The sequence below is a fragment of the Melozone crissalis genome, unplaced genomic scaffold (genome assembly GCF_028551555.1).
Source record: "Melozone crissalis strain CALT ecotype California unplaced genomic scaffold, PUWL_Pcris_2 ptg000013l_1, whole genome shotgun sequence".
NCBI classification, from domain to species: Eukaryota; Metazoa; Chordata; class Aves; order Passeriformes; family Passerellidae; genus Melozone; species Melozone crissalis.
In genome coordinates this window covers 12886705-12906589 of record NW_026535791.1, presented here as the reverse complement: position 1 = coordinate 12906589, position 19885 = coordinate 12886705, and the positions used below count along the sequence as shown (strand labels likewise).

General features: G+C 44.9%; 1 protein-coding gene across 1 annotated transcript in view; it reads left to right on the top strand.

The window, feature by feature from the left end:
- The window catches only part of SETDB2 (SET domain bifurcated histone lysine methyltransferase 2), a 48684-nt gene that overhangs the window by 15469 nt on the left and 13330 nt on the right, over positions 1-19885 (top strand). Inside the window, exons 14-20 of the mRNA XM_054271855.1 lie at positions 1500-1614; positions 9780-9868; positions 9953-10277; positions 14700-14758; positions 15689-15824; positions 17477-17584; positions 18330-18463. Coding sequence (XP_054127830.1) covers positions 1500-1614; positions 9780-9868; positions 9953-10277; positions 14700-14758; positions 15689-15824; positions 17477-17584; positions 18330-18463 — 966 coding nt within the window. The remainder of the gene's footprint in view (positions 1-1499; positions 1615-9779; positions 9869-9952; positions 10278-14699; positions 14759-15688; positions 15825-17476; positions 17585-18329; positions 18464-19885) is intronic.

Sequence of the window (19885 nt, the reverse complement as noted above, 5' to 3'; positions counted from 1 at the left end):
AGAGATGCAGATATTTCCTTAGTGTCTAACAGAAAGAGAGGTACAGAGAGCTGGTGCCAGCAAGACACAGTATGGCAGCAGGAGAGGAAAGATGAATTGTATAAATGAAGTTGGCTGACATGCATGTCAGCAGTAGAACTAGGTGAGAACAGAACAGAGAGGGGAGAATTTGTGCCAACAAACCAAATCCATGGAACATTGATCTTCTGTGGAGCTTTGCAGCTCTGCTCCATACTGACACAGATGCTGTGGATTGCACTGGGAGGAACTGTGAGGACAATGTTTTGAAATACATCCAAAACAGGATTTTGTTTTAGCTAGAGTCTTTCTTGCTCAGGCACTTGGTAAAGAAGTGTAGTGAGGACTGAGGCCACTGGAGAGAGATAATAGTGAGAGCAAAGACACTTAGGGAAGAAGGTTGTTGAAGGAGAGTTCCCCTCACTGGCTCTTCCATTTTCTGGACATCACCCTTTTACAACTTTTCTAAATTAAGGACTTCATCTGGATCATTGAGCTTAATTGTGTGCCTTCCATGGACTTGCCCAGTCACCTGGGCAAGTTTTATTTGTTTTACATGCCTGGCCTTTTTATTTGTTTTACATGTCTGGCCTCTAGACCGTCTCAAGTCAGCAAGTGCCAGGCTGCAGTTATGTGCTGTATGAAAAGTCCTCATTATTTGTTCTCAGTCAGCTGCCTAGGAATTCACTGGATGTCCTCTATACCATATCCAGTGAGAAACATCAGAGAATTGCTCTCTTCATCACAATATTCATATTTTCCTAAATTTTCCATCAGTTGTTCCTCAGCATCATAATCTCAGGTATTTAGTTTGGCATTCATTTTGGACAATGAATTTCCTGCCCTAGACATTTCTTCTATTTTACTACCAGAGCAGCTGATTCATGAGGAGCACGTGTTTAATTCTGAGTTTGGGCTTGGTGCACATAGTGCAGTTGCATTAACAGATAGCCTGCCAGACCAAAGATGACAGTCTTCAGCAATATAGCTAAAGATCTCTTCAAACTTCAGTGATGCGCTGTACATAGGAAAAATAACAAAACTGAAAACTATGTTATTCATTTAGATGTATTATTTATGTGAATTTCTTTTTTGTTTGTTTGTTTGTTTTATTTTAAGGGATTTTGGGTTTTTCTTTTGGTGTTTTTTGTTTGGTTCTTGTTTTGGTTTTGGTTTTTTGGTTGGTTGACTTTGGCTTTGTAGTGGTTTTTTTGTTTGATTTTTATTTCCCAGAATTTCCCTCTAGGTTAGAGCACATTCTTTAGAAATAGACTCCAACCCTATTTGTAATTTCCATAGCCAAAGGAGCATGAGTGTGCCAGCGACTCCTTGTCTGCCTTGTTTCCTTCCCATCCCAAGCTGCCTGTGTGATGCTCCCTGCCCCCTACAATTTTGGGGTTTGCATGTGTGTTGTTGGTGACAAATTGTTAGCACAGTACTGTTTCACTTAGTTCAAGCAAATTAACTCTTTTATTCCTTAGACATGTGAAAGCTGGAACCGAACTCACCTGGGATTATGGTTATGAAGCTGGAAGCATGCCAGAGACAGAAATTTCCTGTCACTGTGGAGTTCAGAAGTGCAGGAAAAAAACCTTATAGGGAAAAGCTTTCCTACTGTCAACACATCTCATACCTGCGAATTTATATGCTGGAAGGGATGACTACTCAGCAAACAGCCCTCAAGTCGGTGGTGCTAATTGCATTCAACTAAAATGCCTTTCATCTGATGATTTTTTAAATTTACATTTAAATGTCACTTTTGTAGTTTACAGAAATAGAACTGTTTCTCCTAAGAGCAGGCATCGAGCCTTTCCTGGGTAATTGGTCTTCCTCCTCCCTGGTCCCTCCACAAGCAAAGTTCACAGTGCACTGGAAGAATTCCTCCTCCATGCCATCTGCAGCAGAGACATGACCGATGAGAGCAACAGTTCCTTGGTGTTTTCTGTGCCTCTCCACAGAGAGTTTTGCTGAGTTACCAAAACTCAGGTTTCTGAAATTCATTATGAATGCAAGACTGCTTGTCTGGGCACTAGGAATTGTTCAAATACACCTAAGCCTATTGCACCCAATGGGACAGATTGTCCTGAACAGAGACAGAATTAAACAGAACAGTTCTGCAGAGCTGTGTTTGTGCTACAAAATGAGCTGGACAAGTCCTGCTGCAGCAGGAGAGAAATGACTGGGTTTCGTTGGATTGTTCCCCTCTCCATGTTTGTGACGCACAGAGAAATCCTTGAGAAATCCAGTGTACCTCATCTCAGTGCCATATTGTGTATGGGACAGGTGGGCCACAGAATTGCTTACCACATGGTTTGTTGGTAAGAGAGAAGCAAGCTGCATTGGGAGTGCAGATGCAGGAGGTGGCTCTGAAATGGAGCAAGGGATGGCTGTGCAGGTGTGTGGCTTCTGAATGTGTTGGAGGTGGCACAGGTGAGCCAGGTTTGTTGGTAAGAGAGAAACAAGCTACATTAGGAATGCAGATGCAAGGAGATGGCACAGGTGAGCAGTTTAGATGCTTGAAGAACCACTGCCAAAAGTTTCAAAAAAAGTGGTTTTATTAAAAATGTTGTAAAAGTAAGACTTAAGGAGTTTGATGGCAAAGTTTACTCTGTTACTGCAGAGGATATGATAATGATTTAAAGTTACCAATACAAAATCCAGTGGCACTATAGTACAAGACTGTGTGTCACTTACCAGAAACCTGCAGCTGATCAGGTATGTCTCAGCCTCGAGGAGTAACACTGAGAGCATCCTAGCTCACAGGGAAATCACTGCCATACAGCCAGCTGATTAGCATGAGAGCTAAAAAAAAACTGACTGTCGTTTATGGAATAGGCTTGAAGTAAAATTACCTTTGTTGGAGAAGGTAAACATGAAAGTCTTGTACCTGTACCTTTCTTTGTTCCTTGATAAATGAGTCTTGGAAAAACCACCACCATTCATGTGTTAATTGCATGGTTGGTATCCCAGATTCCAGTCCATATGCCTCAGTGCTCACCATGTCACTCTGCTCCTGTGGGGGTTTTCAGAGAAATGGTTGGAGCAAATGAAGGTCATGGCCTGGTTATGTCCAAGCCTATACTGCGAAATGAAAGATAAGCAGGAGCCAGTTCTCAGCCCTGAGGCCAAGAGGCAGTGGATGTCTAATGCACTCATGGCTTAGGGTTCTGTTTTAATTGGGTTGTATCTGTGCTGTGTAACTGTGGACAAACATGGTATCTGTGGCCCTAAGTGGGTTTTTTTGTTTGTTTTTTTTGTATGCTTCAAGCTTAAAGTCATGGGGTTCTACTGCAATACATGATGCTCTTGGATTTTTCAAGTTTGATCATGCATAAGTTTCAGCCTGTTAAAAGTGGACCTTTCACAGAGATAACAGACCTGTGAACCATTCTGCTTACAGTGAAACCTCAGATCTTGTCTCTCTCAGCTCTGTTTGAGAGTTTGACACATCCAGCTAGCAAACCTCTCCTCAGCTTTGGTCCCTGTCATTGCACTCTGGGTTTGTGTGGGCTTTCACCACCCATCTTCAGGGATAAATGCAGAAGAGCAGAGCTACCCCACTGTTGGTGCAGTACCTCTTCAGAAGGTCAGAGCCACCCACTCTTGCCCTGATCAGCCCCTCTGTCACTGCAGCCCCTGTGTGAGCTGTAGACAGCACTCAGCCCAGTTGCCTTTTGCTTCATTGAAGATCTGAAGGTCTGTACTCAGAGGGAATATGCCTTGGGGGATCATCTTTTCAGCATTAACCAGGGACATGCCAATGTTTATGACAAAACCCACAGGTAACCCAGGAGTGGTATTAGCCTTCTAAACAAATGAAAATGCAGAAAACATCTGTGTCTATGTAAAACATGTTTTTTAAATGCTTCAGGAATATTTTTAAAGCTTCAGGAATGGGGGGTGGAGGAAGGTACATTTTACTGCTGTTGATGACGTATTCCAGATCAGTGGTAGGAATTAATGATACTGGCCTGGTGAGGAAGAGCCCTGTTTCTTAATGCAGGAAAACAGACCTGATGATTTAAAAGAGGCAGCACTTACTTGCTCCATGTGGTCTGCAGCTATGGGAGAGCCTGTTATGAGTGTAGATGTCACAGAAGGCCTGTGTAGGAAACAGGGCTTTTTTGCTAGCTGGGTTTATCAGGTCTGTCTCCTGCCTGGTACTTCTTCATTGTCCTCCTCCAGACCAGAGATTGTAACTATCCATGAGCAAAATCACCTTACAAGGTGTGATTTCTGCCTGCTTCTGTAGTATTGCTAGAACATGTTCTGTTGAGGGGGTCCTGCAAGTATGCAAGTATTTCTGCAGGTAGTGACCACAGGAATGCTCACCTGAGCTCTCTCTACTCTGCTGACTGTTCCTCTGCTTGTCACAGCTCACAGATGAGGATATTTCTGAGCATAGCCACTCATGTCACCCATGCTTTAGCAGACAAGTGTGTAGAAGCACTGAGCACAAGCACTGATGGAAAAACAGATGAAGATACTCCAAATGAAGTACCTGTGGAATGGCACATTTGGGACTTCTCATCAGCCTGTCGGGGGCATCATAAATGAAGAGTGCCTGATGGGAATAAGTTGCATTGAGGTGTGAATCACAGCTCTTACAGTGAGCAAGATGGTCCCTATGGAGGGACAGTAGGGATATGAGGATGTATAGGGGCTCCATGGTAATAAGTATTAGTACCCAAGATAAGCATACAAGTGCAAAGACAGCTGAAGCTTACAGCATAAGTATGAAAGAAACGGGACTGGAGCTTATTAACTTTTTTTTTTTTTTTGCCAAAAAAGCACTGAGCATTAATTTCCAGCTCTTTTACAGAACTATATGGCTTGATAGCACAACAGTTTGAAGGAAGAGCTCACAAGGGTTTTGGACATTTTTTGGAATTCTCCACAGAGAATTTTTCCTGTGTTGAAGAACAGACTTCTGTTAGGAAGATTTTATTAGTTTAAGATTTATGCACCTGTGGGTGCTTGAATCACGTTAACTCATTTGAGTATAATCTAGGTAATAGATCTGGGAATTGGAATTGTGTAGCAGTATTTGGCTAATAGATACAATCTAATTGCAAGCCTGGATGCAGGAGTTGATCTTAGTTCCGATATGCTGCGTGTGGGCAGGTGCAAAGGAGTTTGGGAAACCAACTGGAGTGATGCCAGCAGTGCTGAAAAGCCAAAGCTGGTCTAGCTGGTAAAGGGAACAGATCTTAAAAGCTCCATGTTGTATTTGGTGCAGCCTCATGATGCTTGGGTTTCTGTGGTTGAGATAACCCCCAAGGTATTAGAAAGTCTCTTTTTTCCCAGCCCTGCGGCCAAAGAAGTTGAGATTTGTCCATTCTCCTTTTCAAGGTTGTTTATTTTTTCTTATCTATTACATTCTTTCTCTGACCTGCAGAGATGTGTCCAGCAGGTCGGATTGTGACACAGCAACTGCCCTTGAGGTGCTGTTAACCTTTTAAACTTTTTATACTAAAAACTACGTGTACCTTATACTAAGAACTACGTGTACTTTATACTAAGAATTACGCGTACATTATACTAAGAACTACGTTTACTTTATTTACAATAATTTTCCAGTACCTATCACCTATGTTAGACAGTCCGTCTCTATTCTAAACCAATCAAAAAGTGTCACCATCACAGCAGAAGATGGAGGACAAGAAGAAGAAGAAGAAGGACAGGACATGCCCAGATTCCTCCATCTTGCCTCTTGAACTCCCATTCTAAATCCCCAAAATTCTACTTTTTCACCCTGTGACAAATTAACATTCTACTCAAACTCTTGTGGCTAGTAAATCTTCACACAAAGTTGATAATTTTTTCCATGGGCTAAAATGGAAGGCACAGGTGTTTTTAAGACTCCGTGCCAAGGTCTCTGAGCCCCTTGCCAGGGTCTTGAATCAGCCAGGGCAGCCAGAGGAATGTCCTGGGTTCTGACACCTGATGAGCCAGAATATGCCTCTTAATGTGCCTGATGAGCTCGCTGGAGAAGGTTCAACAAGACCGAGTGCCAGGTCCTGCACTTGGGTCACAGCAACGCCAGGCAGCCCTACAGGCTGGGAGAAGTGTGTCTGGAAGGATGCCCAGCAAAAAAGGATCTGGGGGTGTTGGGAGACAGCAGCTAAACATGAGTGTGCCCAGGTGGCCAAGAAGGCCAGTGGCATCCTGGGCTGTGTGAGAAACAAGGCCCACTCCTCCAAATGTTAATAGTTTAATAAGGGATAATAGGGGACAGATCAACAAAGCCAAAGTAACAACGCTGTGTGTGTGGCAACAGCCAAAAGCACACCCAGTTCTTTAGCAAGCGTCCTTTATCCTGTTGCAGTTGTATTTCTCTGCCAAATGACTTTGGACATTTCTCAGGGCCTGTTTACAACTCCACCTCAGATTGTCACAGCACTGCATAAATCCACAGCTACAGTCTCCAAGGGTCTGTCAGGGAGGCAGTCCAGGGTGACCTTCTGATGCCACTCTAGACTTAGAGAACTTATGGAGAATACCGTAAAGGTAACCAAGTGTCACAGTGAGGGAAGACTCCGGACGCTCAATATGAGAATGAGCAAGCTTCGTTTACTCATGGGAGCATCAGACATTTATGCACAACAATTAATAAGCTCATACATATTCTGTAAGCTAAGCAATCTATTGGTTATACTATAATTATCAGCTCCTCTCTTACTTCTTCGTTCTTTATATCTTATATCTACTTTTTCTCACGTCTTTTTCTCAGCTCTTGTTATTGTAATACAGCTGTGCTCAAGGCTACAGTGTCCTTGCAGTGCAGGGACCCAGATTAGCTGGGTCCAGCACCCTCCCAATTCTTGGTCAGCTATCAAAAATTCCTCCACAACCGTGTAGTTGTTGGCTTTCACTAATTATGTATTGGCTTTTGCAGATTACTCAGGTGGATGCTGTGTCGTGCATTACAGTGTTAACTTTTGCAGAAGTAGCTGTAGTTGTGAAATAATAACTAATACTTTTATTTTTGTAACTAACTGACAATAATGAGAATAACTCAGATATATTTGTGAAATAGCTGATGTTGATTTAAAGTACTTGTGGAAACAGCTAAAACTGTCTGCATGGCCAGATAATGTTAAAGGAATGGATGGGATGAGGATCCCTGCTATTGACTCTTCAACTATCAATAACTCTCACCTGCTGAAAGCACAGAACAGGGGCTGTTGTGAGGAAATGACACACAACCTTCAAAACCACATCCACAATTACTGCATATACTCTAAATAGATGGGTCAGGGGTTGAACCAAGCTAAAGAATTCCCAGAACATGTAAACAAGTTCAAAGAAATGTTTGAACATTCATAATCTTTATGAATGTGTATTTGGCCAGTGCAATAGAGAAAGCATATAAGAAGAGTTACTATGGTTAGCTGATGTGCCTCTGGCCGTAGCTTAGATTGATTTGTCCCTTTTATTATTTGTCCCTATTTATTATTGTCCCCATTATTGATTTGTCCCTTTTATCCTGATGCCGAATTTTGCCCCAAAAGGCGATAACAAGCTGCCCAGAGACTGGATTTAAGGTCTATAGGCAGGAGGTATTTATTGACAACGCGTTGGAGAAATCACTAAATGGATTTCTGAATTATGTACAGCAAAAGCAGGTTTTTATACAATTTTGAACAAGGATTACATCATTTATTACACGCATATTCATAGGCAGGCAGGAATATAGGCGGAGTCTTCCGGGAACTCTTGGTCTTCCTTAGTTAAATTTTAAGCATTTCCTATTTTGGATATCTTCCTGTTATCCTTGGCATGTTTTTCCATGGCTTGGCAGAAGTTACTGTTGTATTTGGCTTGATTCTAACGGCTTGGCAGGTCACTTTAACTTATTGGCTTCCACTTCTGCTTCTTCAAATATTCTAATTCCAAAGTTTCTTCTGTGAGTGTATTTTAGATTATTTAACTTATCTAGATATCTGATCAAAGTTCTCCTTAACAGTGTATTTTAGGTTATTTATTAACTTCTGCGATTCCCTTGATATACTTTAAGTGTCTTTTAATTCTTTTATTTCTCAGAAACTATTGTTCATTGTAATGAATGGCTTCAATCCCTTACTAAGCTTTGTAAAATTTTGAAAAGTGGGGTTAATTTCTCACACCTGTATCAGCAAGTGTGGCCAGCAGGACCAGGGCAGTGACCCTGTACTTGACCCTGGTGAGGCCACACTTCAAATCCTGTGTTCAGTTTTGAGCCCCTAAAATCAGTGTTATGAATGAGGTCCTATTTATCTAATTTAATAAACCACAAAATTAGAATTTAGCAACAACTTCATATAAAATGAATATAATCAGGTAAGCATGTACAAAGTAAATTTGGGAGTGATTATTTAAGTCTAATTAAGGTTCTGCTAAGGCACAAGCAAAACAGACAATGGTACAGACCCGACTGGGGTTTCTCACCCTGCCTCCCCTACCAAAAAAACAGGAATCCAAACACAACTTATATACTGTATGCTAATACATCATCAATATTTTCTTGTAAATCTCCTCCTATTTTTGAATCTACGTCGCTGTACTGCACAGCGCAGTAGAAACTCAGCGCAGTAGAAACCTTGTTTCTAAGAGGTCTTGGCTCTTTGGTGGTCACTTCTGATGAAGGTTTCTCATCATCATCACTGTCCTTTGAACAACCCCACAGGCTGCAAATGCACCCCAAGTCTTGTGTTATAGAAGCCAGCATTACATTCTAAAAATAAGCCTTACTATTTCATAGATACCTAGAATCATCCCAATTTTTTTCCATTTCAAGGCTGATCCCTTAATTATCCCGAGGCTGGGATCCATTTTGGGATATTGCTTATCTCAATACTCTGTATCTTATTTTCTCATGAACATCTGAAAACATTTGTTTTGTGACACTAATTGCATATCCTTTTCCTCTATTACTTTTTAACAAATATTTTCTAAAATATTGATATAGTTACAATTTTTAGCATGAATCACATCAGTAAGGACGTGGAGGGGCTGGAGCGTGTCCAGACAAGGGCAGCAGAGCTGGGGAAAGCTCAGGAGCACACATCCTGTGTGGAGCTGCTGAGGAAGCTGGGGGAGTTTAGTCTGGAGAAAAGGAGGCTCCTGGGTGACCCTTCCTGTGAAAAACATCAATCACTTGTTTTTAAAATTTTAAAAGTTTAATAGTAATAAAATGGTTATAAAAATAGTAATGAAATTAGAGTAATAAAAATTTGGACAATTAGGATTAGGACAATACAAGACAATAAGAACAAAAAGTTATGGATGTCTGGGTACCTTTTTCTGGGCAAAATAAGCCCCAAAAAAGAACACACGTTAACAGATGATTAACCCTTAAAAACAATAGCCCGTTGCATGTTCATACATCTCATACAAGATGCATAAATTCCATTCAAACACAGGATTCTGTCTGGTCAGTGTCAGCTTCTTCCTCTTAATCCTGAGGCGTCCTCAGGGCTGATTGAGGCAGGAAGAAGTTTGTTTCTTCTGATAAGAGGGCAATAAATTCTTTTTCTCTGAAAGATTTAGATGTCCTGTGGCTGCTATCTCGGTGCGAGTACCTCATTCCTCTCTTTAATAAAATATCCCACATACATAGTTTCTATTTTAACTACAAAAGCTACATTTTAACTACAAAACTAAAATTACCATGCTATTGAAATGTTAATACAGCACTACTTACCCCTACAACATAATACATACAGTAAATATCTGCGTAGAGCCAGGTAATGTGCACTTTTCACGCTACCCCTCTATAGAACTGCCTGAAACGAAGGCGTAGCGAGCGTGGGGTCGGCATCTTCGCCCCGGTAACAAGTGACGGGAAGCTGCACCCGGGGAGGCTCAGGTTGGACAGTAGTGCTGTGATTCTGTGAAAAGTGAGCACGGGGCTAGGGAGGGATGCAGGATATCGCCTTTCCCACGGTGAAAGCCCTCGGGAATGGCGGCCCGACGGCGGTGCCGGGCACGGGTATCGAACCCGGGTACCTGGCCGTGACCCCGCCGCGCCCCCGGGTCCCCGGCCACCCCTTCCTTATCACGTGACCGGCGCCTCCCCGGCGCGCCTTCCCGCGAGCGTCGTAGCCAATCAGCGCCGCGCAGGTGTGCGGGGCGGAACATCGGCGGGCGCCACCGCGCATGCTCCATGCCCAGGCCGGGCGCGCTCACTTCCGCGCGGGAGAGTTGAGGGCGGGGTAGGGGGCGGCGGTGGCGGCGGTGGCGGCGACGGCTCGCGCGAGCCGGGCCGCGAGTGGGCGGTAAGTGCCACTGCGGGCGGGGGGAGTGCGGAGCTTCCTCAGCGGCGGTCCCGCAGCGCCGCTCTCCCCGCAGTGCCGGCGAGTGGAGCCTGCCGGGGCTCGGGCTGGGCGGCGGCGCCGTGAGGCGGCCCCGGGAGCGCCCTGAGGGAGGCACCGGTGGGCCCGGGAGGCACCGGGAAGAAGTTCTTTGCTGGTGAGAGTGGTGAGGCCCCGGCACGGGTTCCCCAGAAAAGCTGTGGGTATCTGGTCGCTGGCGGCGTTCAGGGCCGGGCTGGATGGGGCTCTGAGCAGCCCAGTCCAGCGAAAGGTGCCGTGCCCGTGGCAGGGGGCTGGAACGAGATGCTCTCAAGTGAGAGGTGATCAGAAAGACAGTTTTATTTGTTCCTTCTTCTTCCTTGCGAAACCTGCATGTATAGGTTCTGTACTGACGTGGGGAGAATGGGGAGGTGAGTGTCGGTCGTGTTTAGCTGTGAAATCTCCAGCCGTGCTTCTTTCCCCACGAAGCACAAATGAGGGACAGTGAGCGTGGGGTAACGGGTGTGTGATTCCTTTCTTTCTTCCTACTTCCGTAGATCCAGTCCTGCACTGCGCTGGAAGGAAGAGGAGAGCAGAGCAGGGGCAGTGGGTTTCAATAGTGCACTGGAATTCAGAGGACTTGGGTTCTTTTCCTTACTCCCCTATGGATGTACTAAGAGATTCTGTGCCTTAGCCTCCTCCTCTGTAAAAGATGGGTATTTACATACAAGAATGCTTTCAGAACTGGGTCTGGAGAGCAAATACTTAGACAAACTGGTAATGTTTCAGCAGGATTGCTGAATTTGTAAGTGGTACAAGCCCTGACTCTTGCCAGCACTGTTCTCCCTTTTTACTTTCTGTTTCCTTTCCTTGAGTCACTGTTGTAAAAAAGTAAAGAAGCGAAACCAGCAGCCCTCCATGTAGGCAATGGCACAGGAGGAGTGTCAGGTGTGACTGTTCTCTCAGCTGCTGCTCTGCTTTCTGTTTTGCAGCGTCATTTGTCCTGTCATGAGCAGAGGGCAGCAGGAGCCCCCCAGATCTTGCAGCTGAATTGGGCCCCCTGCGTTCCCTGTGGTGGTGACAGTGGAAGTAAAGGGTTGCAGAAGGATTTAGGGACAGCAAGGGATTGACTGTAAAACAGCAGGTGAAAATCCAGCATTGATAAGTGAAAGATGATGGATGTGGCAGAGAAACAACCATGATGCTGATGCCCTCCCTACTTAATCAGATGCCACTTAAGAAGGAGATCTAGGGAACTGTGATACTGGTCTGGGGTTGACAGGGTGGTGTTGGGTCATTGTTTGGACTTGATGATCTCAGAGGTCTTTCCCTACCTAACTGCTTCTGTGGCAAGTATGTGACTCACTGATAGGTGTCCCTTCTGGGGTGGCCAGGAGGACAAACCCATGGATCTGTCCCTATGATTTCTGTCTTGAATTCTCCCCCTCCAGTTAGGTACAAATCAGGGTACTTTTGTACCTTCCATTGTTTGTGGTCACATTGCACAGAATACCCTGGGGGTGCAGGTGGTGCAGGACATTTCCTGGTAAGCAAGGGAAAGCACAAGGCCACACGGCTCCCACACTGCCTCACATTCCTCTCCAGGCCTCTGGCAGCACAAACCACCATCCCTCCACCCAGATTTGTCTGCTCTGATCACCCTGGGCCTCCCCTTGCTTGTTGAGCTTCGTGTATTTTTCACTGCTTTGTGCTTCCAACAGTGGTTCTCTGGAAGTGTCAGCTCTGTGCTCAGAATCAGGCTAAAATGAGATTGAAATAGTGAGAATTGTTAAGGAAAGAAGGAAAATACAGAGTGATGTTGTGGTGTGTTTGTAGTGTAAATGGTAGCCCACCCTTTTGGAGGTAGTGTGCTCCTCTTTGAGTGTAGCCAGCAGAGTATAGAAGTGACAGAGGTGGAAAAAACTGCAGACCAGCTTCTGTAGAGAGAAGACCTAAATAGTTTCAGATCCCTTGGCTTTAAAAAGAGACAGCAGGAGAAATAGTAACAGAGCAATGATGTCATGAGTGCTACTGAGAGAGTGGAGCAAGGAGCAAGGATTTCTTGCCTTTTCAAACAGATGCAAGTGTTTCAACTGGAATCTCTGAGTGGCGGGCTTAAGCCCTGCAAAAGCAAGGCGTTGTTGAGATGAAATGTAGCTAAGCTGTGAAACTGGAAACCTGCCCTTAGCCTCTCCCTTCTTGCGTAGGAGCAGCCAGCCAGCTCCACTGCCCTGTTTAGCTCCAGGTCCTCTTCCTGGTAGTGCTGTAGCAGAAAGCTCAGGAAGAGCACGGGCTCCTGTGGGGGTTTGTTGGGTTTGTATGGCCAGGTTTGGGTAGCAAGAGGGCTACAGGGGTGCCTTCTGTGAGAAGCTGCTGGAAACTTCCCCCGTGTGCAGCAGAGCCAGTGCCAGCTGGCTCCAGGACTGACCCCCTGCTCCCAAGGCTGAGCCCAGCAGGAATGATAGTAACACCTCTGTGGTAACATATTTAAAAAGGGAAGGAAAAAAGTTACTGGGCAGATAAAATTGTGGGCAGAGAGGAGTGGAGTGGGAATATGTGACAGGAGCAACTCTGCAGACATTGGGGTCAGTGGAGAAGAAGGGGCTGGAGGTGCTCCAGGTGCCAGAGCTGGGATTCCCCTGCAGCCCCTGGTGCAGAGCATGGTGATGCAGGACATGCCCTGCAGCCCAGGGAGCTCCATGGTGATGCAGGACATGCCCTGCAGCCCAGGGAGCTCCATGGTGATGCAGGACATGCCCTGCAGCCCAGGGAGCTCCATGGGGATTCAGGATGTGCCCTGCAGCCCAGGGAGCTCCATGGTGATGCAGGACGTGCCCTGCAGCCCAGGGAGCTCCATGGGGATTCAGGACGTGCCCTGCAGCCCAGGGAGCTCCATGGGGATTCAGAGATCCATGCACAGCCTGGGAGCAGGTGGGTGCCTGAGAGAGGCTGTGACCCCATGGGAGGCCCATGCTGGAGCAGGGCCCTGGTAGAACTTGTGACCCTTGGTGGAACCAGCACTGGAGCAGCTGTGCCTGAAGGACTGCACCCCATGGGAGAGTGACCTGTGTTGGAGCAGTTCATGCAGAGCTGTTGTTCGTGGGATGGACTCACGGAGGTGTTTGTGGAGAACTGTCTCCATTGAGAGGGACCCACACTGCAGCAGGGGAAGGACTCTCCTTGAGTGTGGCAGGAACAATGAGTGGTGAACTGACCCTAACCCTCATTCTCCATCTCCCTGTGCCTCTTGGGGGAAAGAGGTTGAGTTTGGAAAGAAAGGAGGGGTCAGGGCAAGGTGGTTTTAAAATCTATTTTACTTCTTATTATCCTGCTCTGATTTTGTTAGCAATAAATTCAGTTAACTATCCCCAAGCTGAGTCTGCTTTGCCTGTCATGGCATTTGGTGAGGGATCTCTCCCTGTCCTTAGCCCATGAACCCTTTGTTATATTTTCTCTCCCCATCCAGTTGTGGAGGGGAGTGGTAGAGTGGCTTGGGGGAGTGTCTGGCATCCAGCCAGGGCCAGCCCACCACAGGGGGACAGGATACAGGGCTAAACAGGGCTGTAGCTGCAGGCTGCCTGCTTCTGCACAGAGGAATGGCCAAGGGCTGGATTTCCACTGCTTCAGGATTCCTAGAAAGGTGCTGGAGTTAGCCCAAGGCTGACCATGATCAAGTGTCTTCTGTCCTCCATCAGCACCAGGATTTCTCTGGAGCCTGTAAGAACAGCAGGGACTGTAGAGTCCACATTTAGCCCCTTCCTTAAAAAAATTCCTAGAGCTGGATCCCCTAACTGGGCCTGAGCAGGCACTGTGTGTCTGCATTGATTCCAGGTATTGGTTTGCTGCAGAGAGCTTTTCCTCTATTCTAGGCCATTCAGACTCTAGCTCATTCTTCTTTTGAATTTCTGTCTGTTCTATTCTAGTTCTAATATGTCCTTGTGTTTCTGTTTGTTTCTATTGTATTTATTGATTGCTCACGTTCTGAAACTGATAAGATGGTCAGTGTATAGATGGGTATTGGAAATCAGTTTCTACCCTGCCTTGCTTACAAGACATAGAAGGACAGAGAGAAAAAAACTCCAACTGTGTGCAAAGGCAAAGTGACTTGTGATTACAAGTAAATTGTCAGGAGTGTAAGCCAAAGGGGAAAAACCATAAAAAATCCTCTTCTGCTTTGGTGGTGCTTCCACTTGGGGTTACCCAGTCTGTTTTATGCAAGGGGAATGGGAGCTAACAAAAACAGTTAGTCTGTTGAAACTTGGAAAAAGGTTGCAGGATTTGTTGGGCTATGACATTTCCTGCTTGTTTTGTGCTTGGGCCTTACTACCTCTCACTAGAATAATTGAACTTCAGATCTTTCTGTTTCTTGAAAGTAAACACAGATTTTTCTTCCCCGTTGTCGTACAGGAGTTTGTGCTGTCAGAGGTGACGTCTCCAGCAGAGGATAGTTTGGAGTATCACACCCTGTAGGAGTGGGAAGTTGTTGAACATTTCTCTGGTGGACTTGCACAAAAAACGCAAAGTAAAATTTCTGCTACAAATGTTGTGGGGTGATGCTCTAACCTGCTGGTGGGGGATGTGTGTAAAGGCTTGTCCAGAGACACTTAGACTGCTTTTGGGAAGTATGTAGGTGGCCTCAGAATGTTACAGCTGCTGGAGAAAGACTGTGTGAATAACAATTAAGACTTAAGTGAATATGGCCAAGAAAAGATAACAAGTGTCCCTAGGAAAATTCCCAGGGCTCAGGTAAAATTCTGTCACCCCTGTCAGCATTTTGCCTTGTTGAGAGAGAATGTTTGAATCTGTCACTTAAGATTTTTTTTTTTGTGCCCCAATTTACTTGTAGACTTCTCCACAGTACTTTGCTACATTCTTCTTACAGCAATAAATTCGTATTTCTTCCTTGTTTTCTGTGAGCTCCTGGAAGGCACTGGTGAAGCTTGGGGGCAGCTGTTTCTCTGTCCTTTGTTGACTTGCAGACCCACACGTGGCAGCAGTAGGTTAAGAAAACACTATGAGTGATTGCCCTCCTCCAAATAAAAGGAGTTTCACACCTGAGAGCATGACTTGCCAGGCTGCTCTTGGATCTGTTTTTGGAGCAGATATTTCAAGCAAGCTTGAAAACTCTGGTATTACCCCTTATGGCTTGTTAGTGACTTTCCAAGAGGAGAGAAACCACTCTTTCTTCCGCTCTAATTGCTGGAGCTCCTGGGATCTGGTTTCCATCCCACTGCTGTGCCAGGTGCAGGCTTTTCCTGTTCTACTGGTACTTGTTACTGGAGGAGCAGAGCACCCGGGGTCAGGGGATGTAGGTGGAGGCAGGTGTTGGCAGGCTCTGCTTTCCTCTGTCCTGAATGGCTTATGGAAGTTGTCAATTGCTTTGTGTTTTGTCCCAGCTTTCCTGTTCTAGGTGCTTTGTGGATAATGGCGAAGATGGTGAGAACGACGTGTGCGTTTTGTTCAGAAGGGGAGGCTGGCTCTGTGATGTACATTGCCACAGAGAGAAATATTGCAGCTCATCAGGATTGTCTGGTGAGTGCCTTTAGCTGGGCGCTGCTGAAGGGATGAGGGGGAAGGTTCCACTGCTTATCTGTTTTTGGTTTTGCATTGATGTCTGGATTGAAAGGCTGGTTACTCAAACTAGCAAGTTTATATTATGAAAAGCTTAAAAAGCAACAGGGCTTGGCCAGGATTTTGGAGCGGGAGAGGATGTGTCTGCACAGCTGGAGCTGTTGATCTGTGGTGTTTTCATGTGTGTCTGTTGCTGAGCAGTGGTCCCAGACACACATGAAAATACCATAAAGACCACATATGGTCTAGCAACAGGAATAGGTCTTCTTGAGGCACTGTTGAGACTCATCCTCTTGGATGAGGATTCTCAGACCACACAAAGTTGTATACTTAAAACTTTGCAGGAAAATATCCATATCACTTAAAGATTAAAAAACTTTCCAATGTGTCAATAATTTAAAATAAGGAATAAAAATATCAGAAGCTGATGATATAAAAATATTTGTGAGGCTCTTAAATGTGTTGCAATCCTCCTACTCTTCATGCCTTCCCTTTATTCTGGAGTGTTGGTGGAGCTGGTTCTTGGAGTGCAGAATCAATTACAGCTGCTGTATTCTCCCTGCAGCAGAGGGAGAATATAGCTGAGGGCAGTTTAGTGCCAGAGATTGCTGCTGGAGCAGCTTTCTGGCTGTCACTGTCCCAGCCTTCTTATTCTCACAATTGTTATGTCTGCATCTTTACTTTTCTAATATCTCTTTTGGTTGGTTATTTTTTATCAGAATGTCTCACAACAGCGTTGTTTTACTTGAATGTTTTGTTTGAAACAGGTTTTATTATGGCTTTAATGTTTCTCCAGGGTTAAAACTTCTCTTTCTCTCCCTGTCTCTGTTCTTTCTTTTTTCCGCTTTCTTTCTCCTTCCAGTAACTTTACTCATTTCTCTGCCTTAGGCTTGTTTGTGCTGTTTGGGTTTTTTTTGCAGTCAGCTATCACCCTCTGAGCAGACAGACTGTGCCTGCTAGTTGATGAAAGGGTAGCTCCCTTTTGTTTGGAATTAGCTACATGTAATGCTTAGGAAATATTTGCCAAGAACTTCCCCTTCCTCACTCACTGTCATGGCTCAGCAGTTCTATGGGAATTAAAGTGGCCTGAGTGTGCATGTATGCATTTTTAGTGAGTTTCTCCCAGGATACGTACAATGTTTCTGGTTTTTTTCCTGCAGTCAGCTGTTGTCAGCTTTGGGCTGTATGGAAATCTTATTACAGAGAAATGTTGCATCCAGCTGTAGGTCTGAACAGCTGAGCAAATAATAAGATGTCCAAGGTGTGGAGGTCTCTTGCCTGAAGATCTTCTCATCCTTACTCTGGGCACCCTGAAATTTCACATTTTCTTTGATCATATTTTTAATAAGTTTCTCACCTTGCTATCTTTTCTTAGTCTGCCTTCAGGTTATGTGAAATCTCCTGTGTGGAAGGAGGAACTTTTTTTGACTGCAGAAATGTTTAAGCTTAGCTCCTTGTTCAGTGTAGGTGAAACCTCTTGTTAACACACAGAAAAATCAGCCTCCTTAGGTAGGGCAAGTGCAAGAAGAAAAGATGCAACTTATTCCTTGTTTCTTTTCAGCATTGGTGACTAGGTCATTCTTATTTCTTATAAATGTCTCTTTTGTCTTTAGTTATTTTCCTCAGGATTTGTGGAATCTGAAGATCATAACCCAGATAATCTGGAAATAAGGTTTGATGTGTCATCAGTGTTGAAGGAGCTGAGGAGAGGAAAGCGGCTGGTAAGGAGATGTTTCTGAGTCTGCACTTAGTCCTGTCTCATAGTGTTGAAGGTTGTCTGGCCTGTTCTGTGCTTTATAAAAACCCATTGAAGTAGCTGGTCCTTCTGATCTAATAAGATTAGGGAAATTACAGGTTTAACATTGGAGTCATTGATTTACCTTTTGGTTTGGTGGAATTTAGTTCATTCTGTATTAAAATGCAGGTGGGTTTTTTCCTGGCCTTTTGTGTCCTTAGTTGAAGTTTCCTGAGACTTTGGTATAGAACTAAGCCAGTGCCTGAAACAAAAGAATGCAATCTACAGTTGTAAAGGGGAACTCATTCTGGGTTTAGCAGAAATGTGATTGATTAAAGGAGGGTTTTTTTAATTGCCTTTGTCTTCAGCTGCCCTCCTCCCCAATGTCCTGGGTGGAACTCTTTTCATTACGAAGTTAGCTAGGAAACATAAATACAAACATTAACACGAATTAATGTTGAAATAACTTGGGAAAGTTGCTAGAGCCCTCACTTGGCTCTTTGCCTCATTTTACAAACTGATCAGTATGAATTAGAGGTAAGATAGCAAAAAGATGGCTGCAGTAATGACCGAGGTAGGCGTTCGCAGGGCTGAATTTGCCTGATGAATTACTCAGAGGTGACTTGCAATGGAATACTGGATTTTCCCCCAGAGAACATCATTTGCCCTCTCTGGCAGGATTTGGAGTAGCTGCCTGTGGCATTTACGAGGTGAACCCCCTCCTGTTGCAGGCGTGCAGCTTCTGCCGCAAGAAGGGGGCCACGGTGGGCTGCGAGGAGCGCACGTGCCGCAGGAGCTACCACTTCTTCTGCGCCCTCTGCGACGATGCCGCCGTGGAGACCGACGAGGTCAACGGCGTCTACAGGTACTCAGCCAGTGTCCTGCCACTGCCAGCCTCGGGGGTCAGCAAGGGGCACTCATTGGCTGGGCCTTAAAGGGGTTTTAGGCAAGGAAGTAAGTTCCCCTCTCCTAAAGTGATCCTCTGTTTGCACACTGTGGGAGAAGTGTTCTCATTTCACAGGAAAACTGCAGTGGGAGGGAATCTGTTCGGTGCTTGAGCCTGTAACATCACTGAAAGATAACAAGGCAAAAACTGAGAAAGTCAGTCTTTACTGACTCTTAGCCAATCTTCAAGAACAAAGACTTTTATTAATCTCACTCAGATTCTAAATTTTTTGTTGGTTCAGAAGCTCCGGTAAACGTGGTCTGAGCACAGAGCAGGTTATAGCACTTCTAGGTCTGCTCACATTAGTCAAATTTGGGTAGTTTTCCCTCCCCATGCTAGCAAAGAACTTTGATTCCCACCAAAGGCCTTGTATGTCAAGTATGTTGCTAGCAATAACATGATTGAATGCATTCTAAGTAAATTTTCTGTCCTGATCATGATAGTCCTGGTGTCCACTGCCTTTGGGCTGCCTGCATTGCCCTTGACAGATGAAACAAATAGTTTGGAGGATGCAGATGAAGGGGTTGAAAAATTGAGGCTTCAGGGACCTTTTGAAATGCTGAAGTTATAGTAAAGTCTGAGGTGCATAAAAGCCCTGGTGCTCATTTCTGTGCACGGCCAGAGAGGTCACAGGTCATGTTAGACTTAGATTAATTTGGGGATCATCTAATCACTACTTGTTTCAGAAAGGGGTGGACTAGTGCAGTCCTTGGTTGCAGTGGAAGATGGGTCCTTTTGTGGCAAGAGACTTGCACTCCTGACTGGTTCACAGTGCTTTCTGTCTAAAGTGAATGCATCTGTGCAAGGCTGTAAGCCCAGCTGTGCAGGGAGGATGGGAGCTGTAAAATCTTTGTGAATCTGCAAAGCTCATGGAAGAATGGAACCAGGAAGATGGAAACTTTCTATGATCACAGTTTCATCTTATAGCTTTAGAAAGGATAACTCAGGCTCAAGAAGACTGAACTCAAGATGTTGAAAAACAATTGGGACTGACAGCAGTCTAGATACAAACTGGTAAAGAAGTGCTTGCATATACAGTTTGGTTTGGTGGCATTTTGGAGCTGGTGACCTCGGAGATTTGGAAGAGGGACCCTTAAAAATGCCTTGTTTTAAGTCACTGTGGGACACTGATAGCCTAGGAAACTAGGCTATAGCAACCTTTATTGAGGAGCTGGGAAAGGACTGGATTAGAGAAGGATGCTAGGACAGCTTTCAAGGATTTGAACCTAAAGACTTTTGCACTGTAGCAGTGGTGTAATTAAAGCACAAAAGTTGTAGCTAGCTGAAATTATTGGAGAGTACACTTGAAAAACAGTGGATGTGGATTGACAGCCCCTGCAC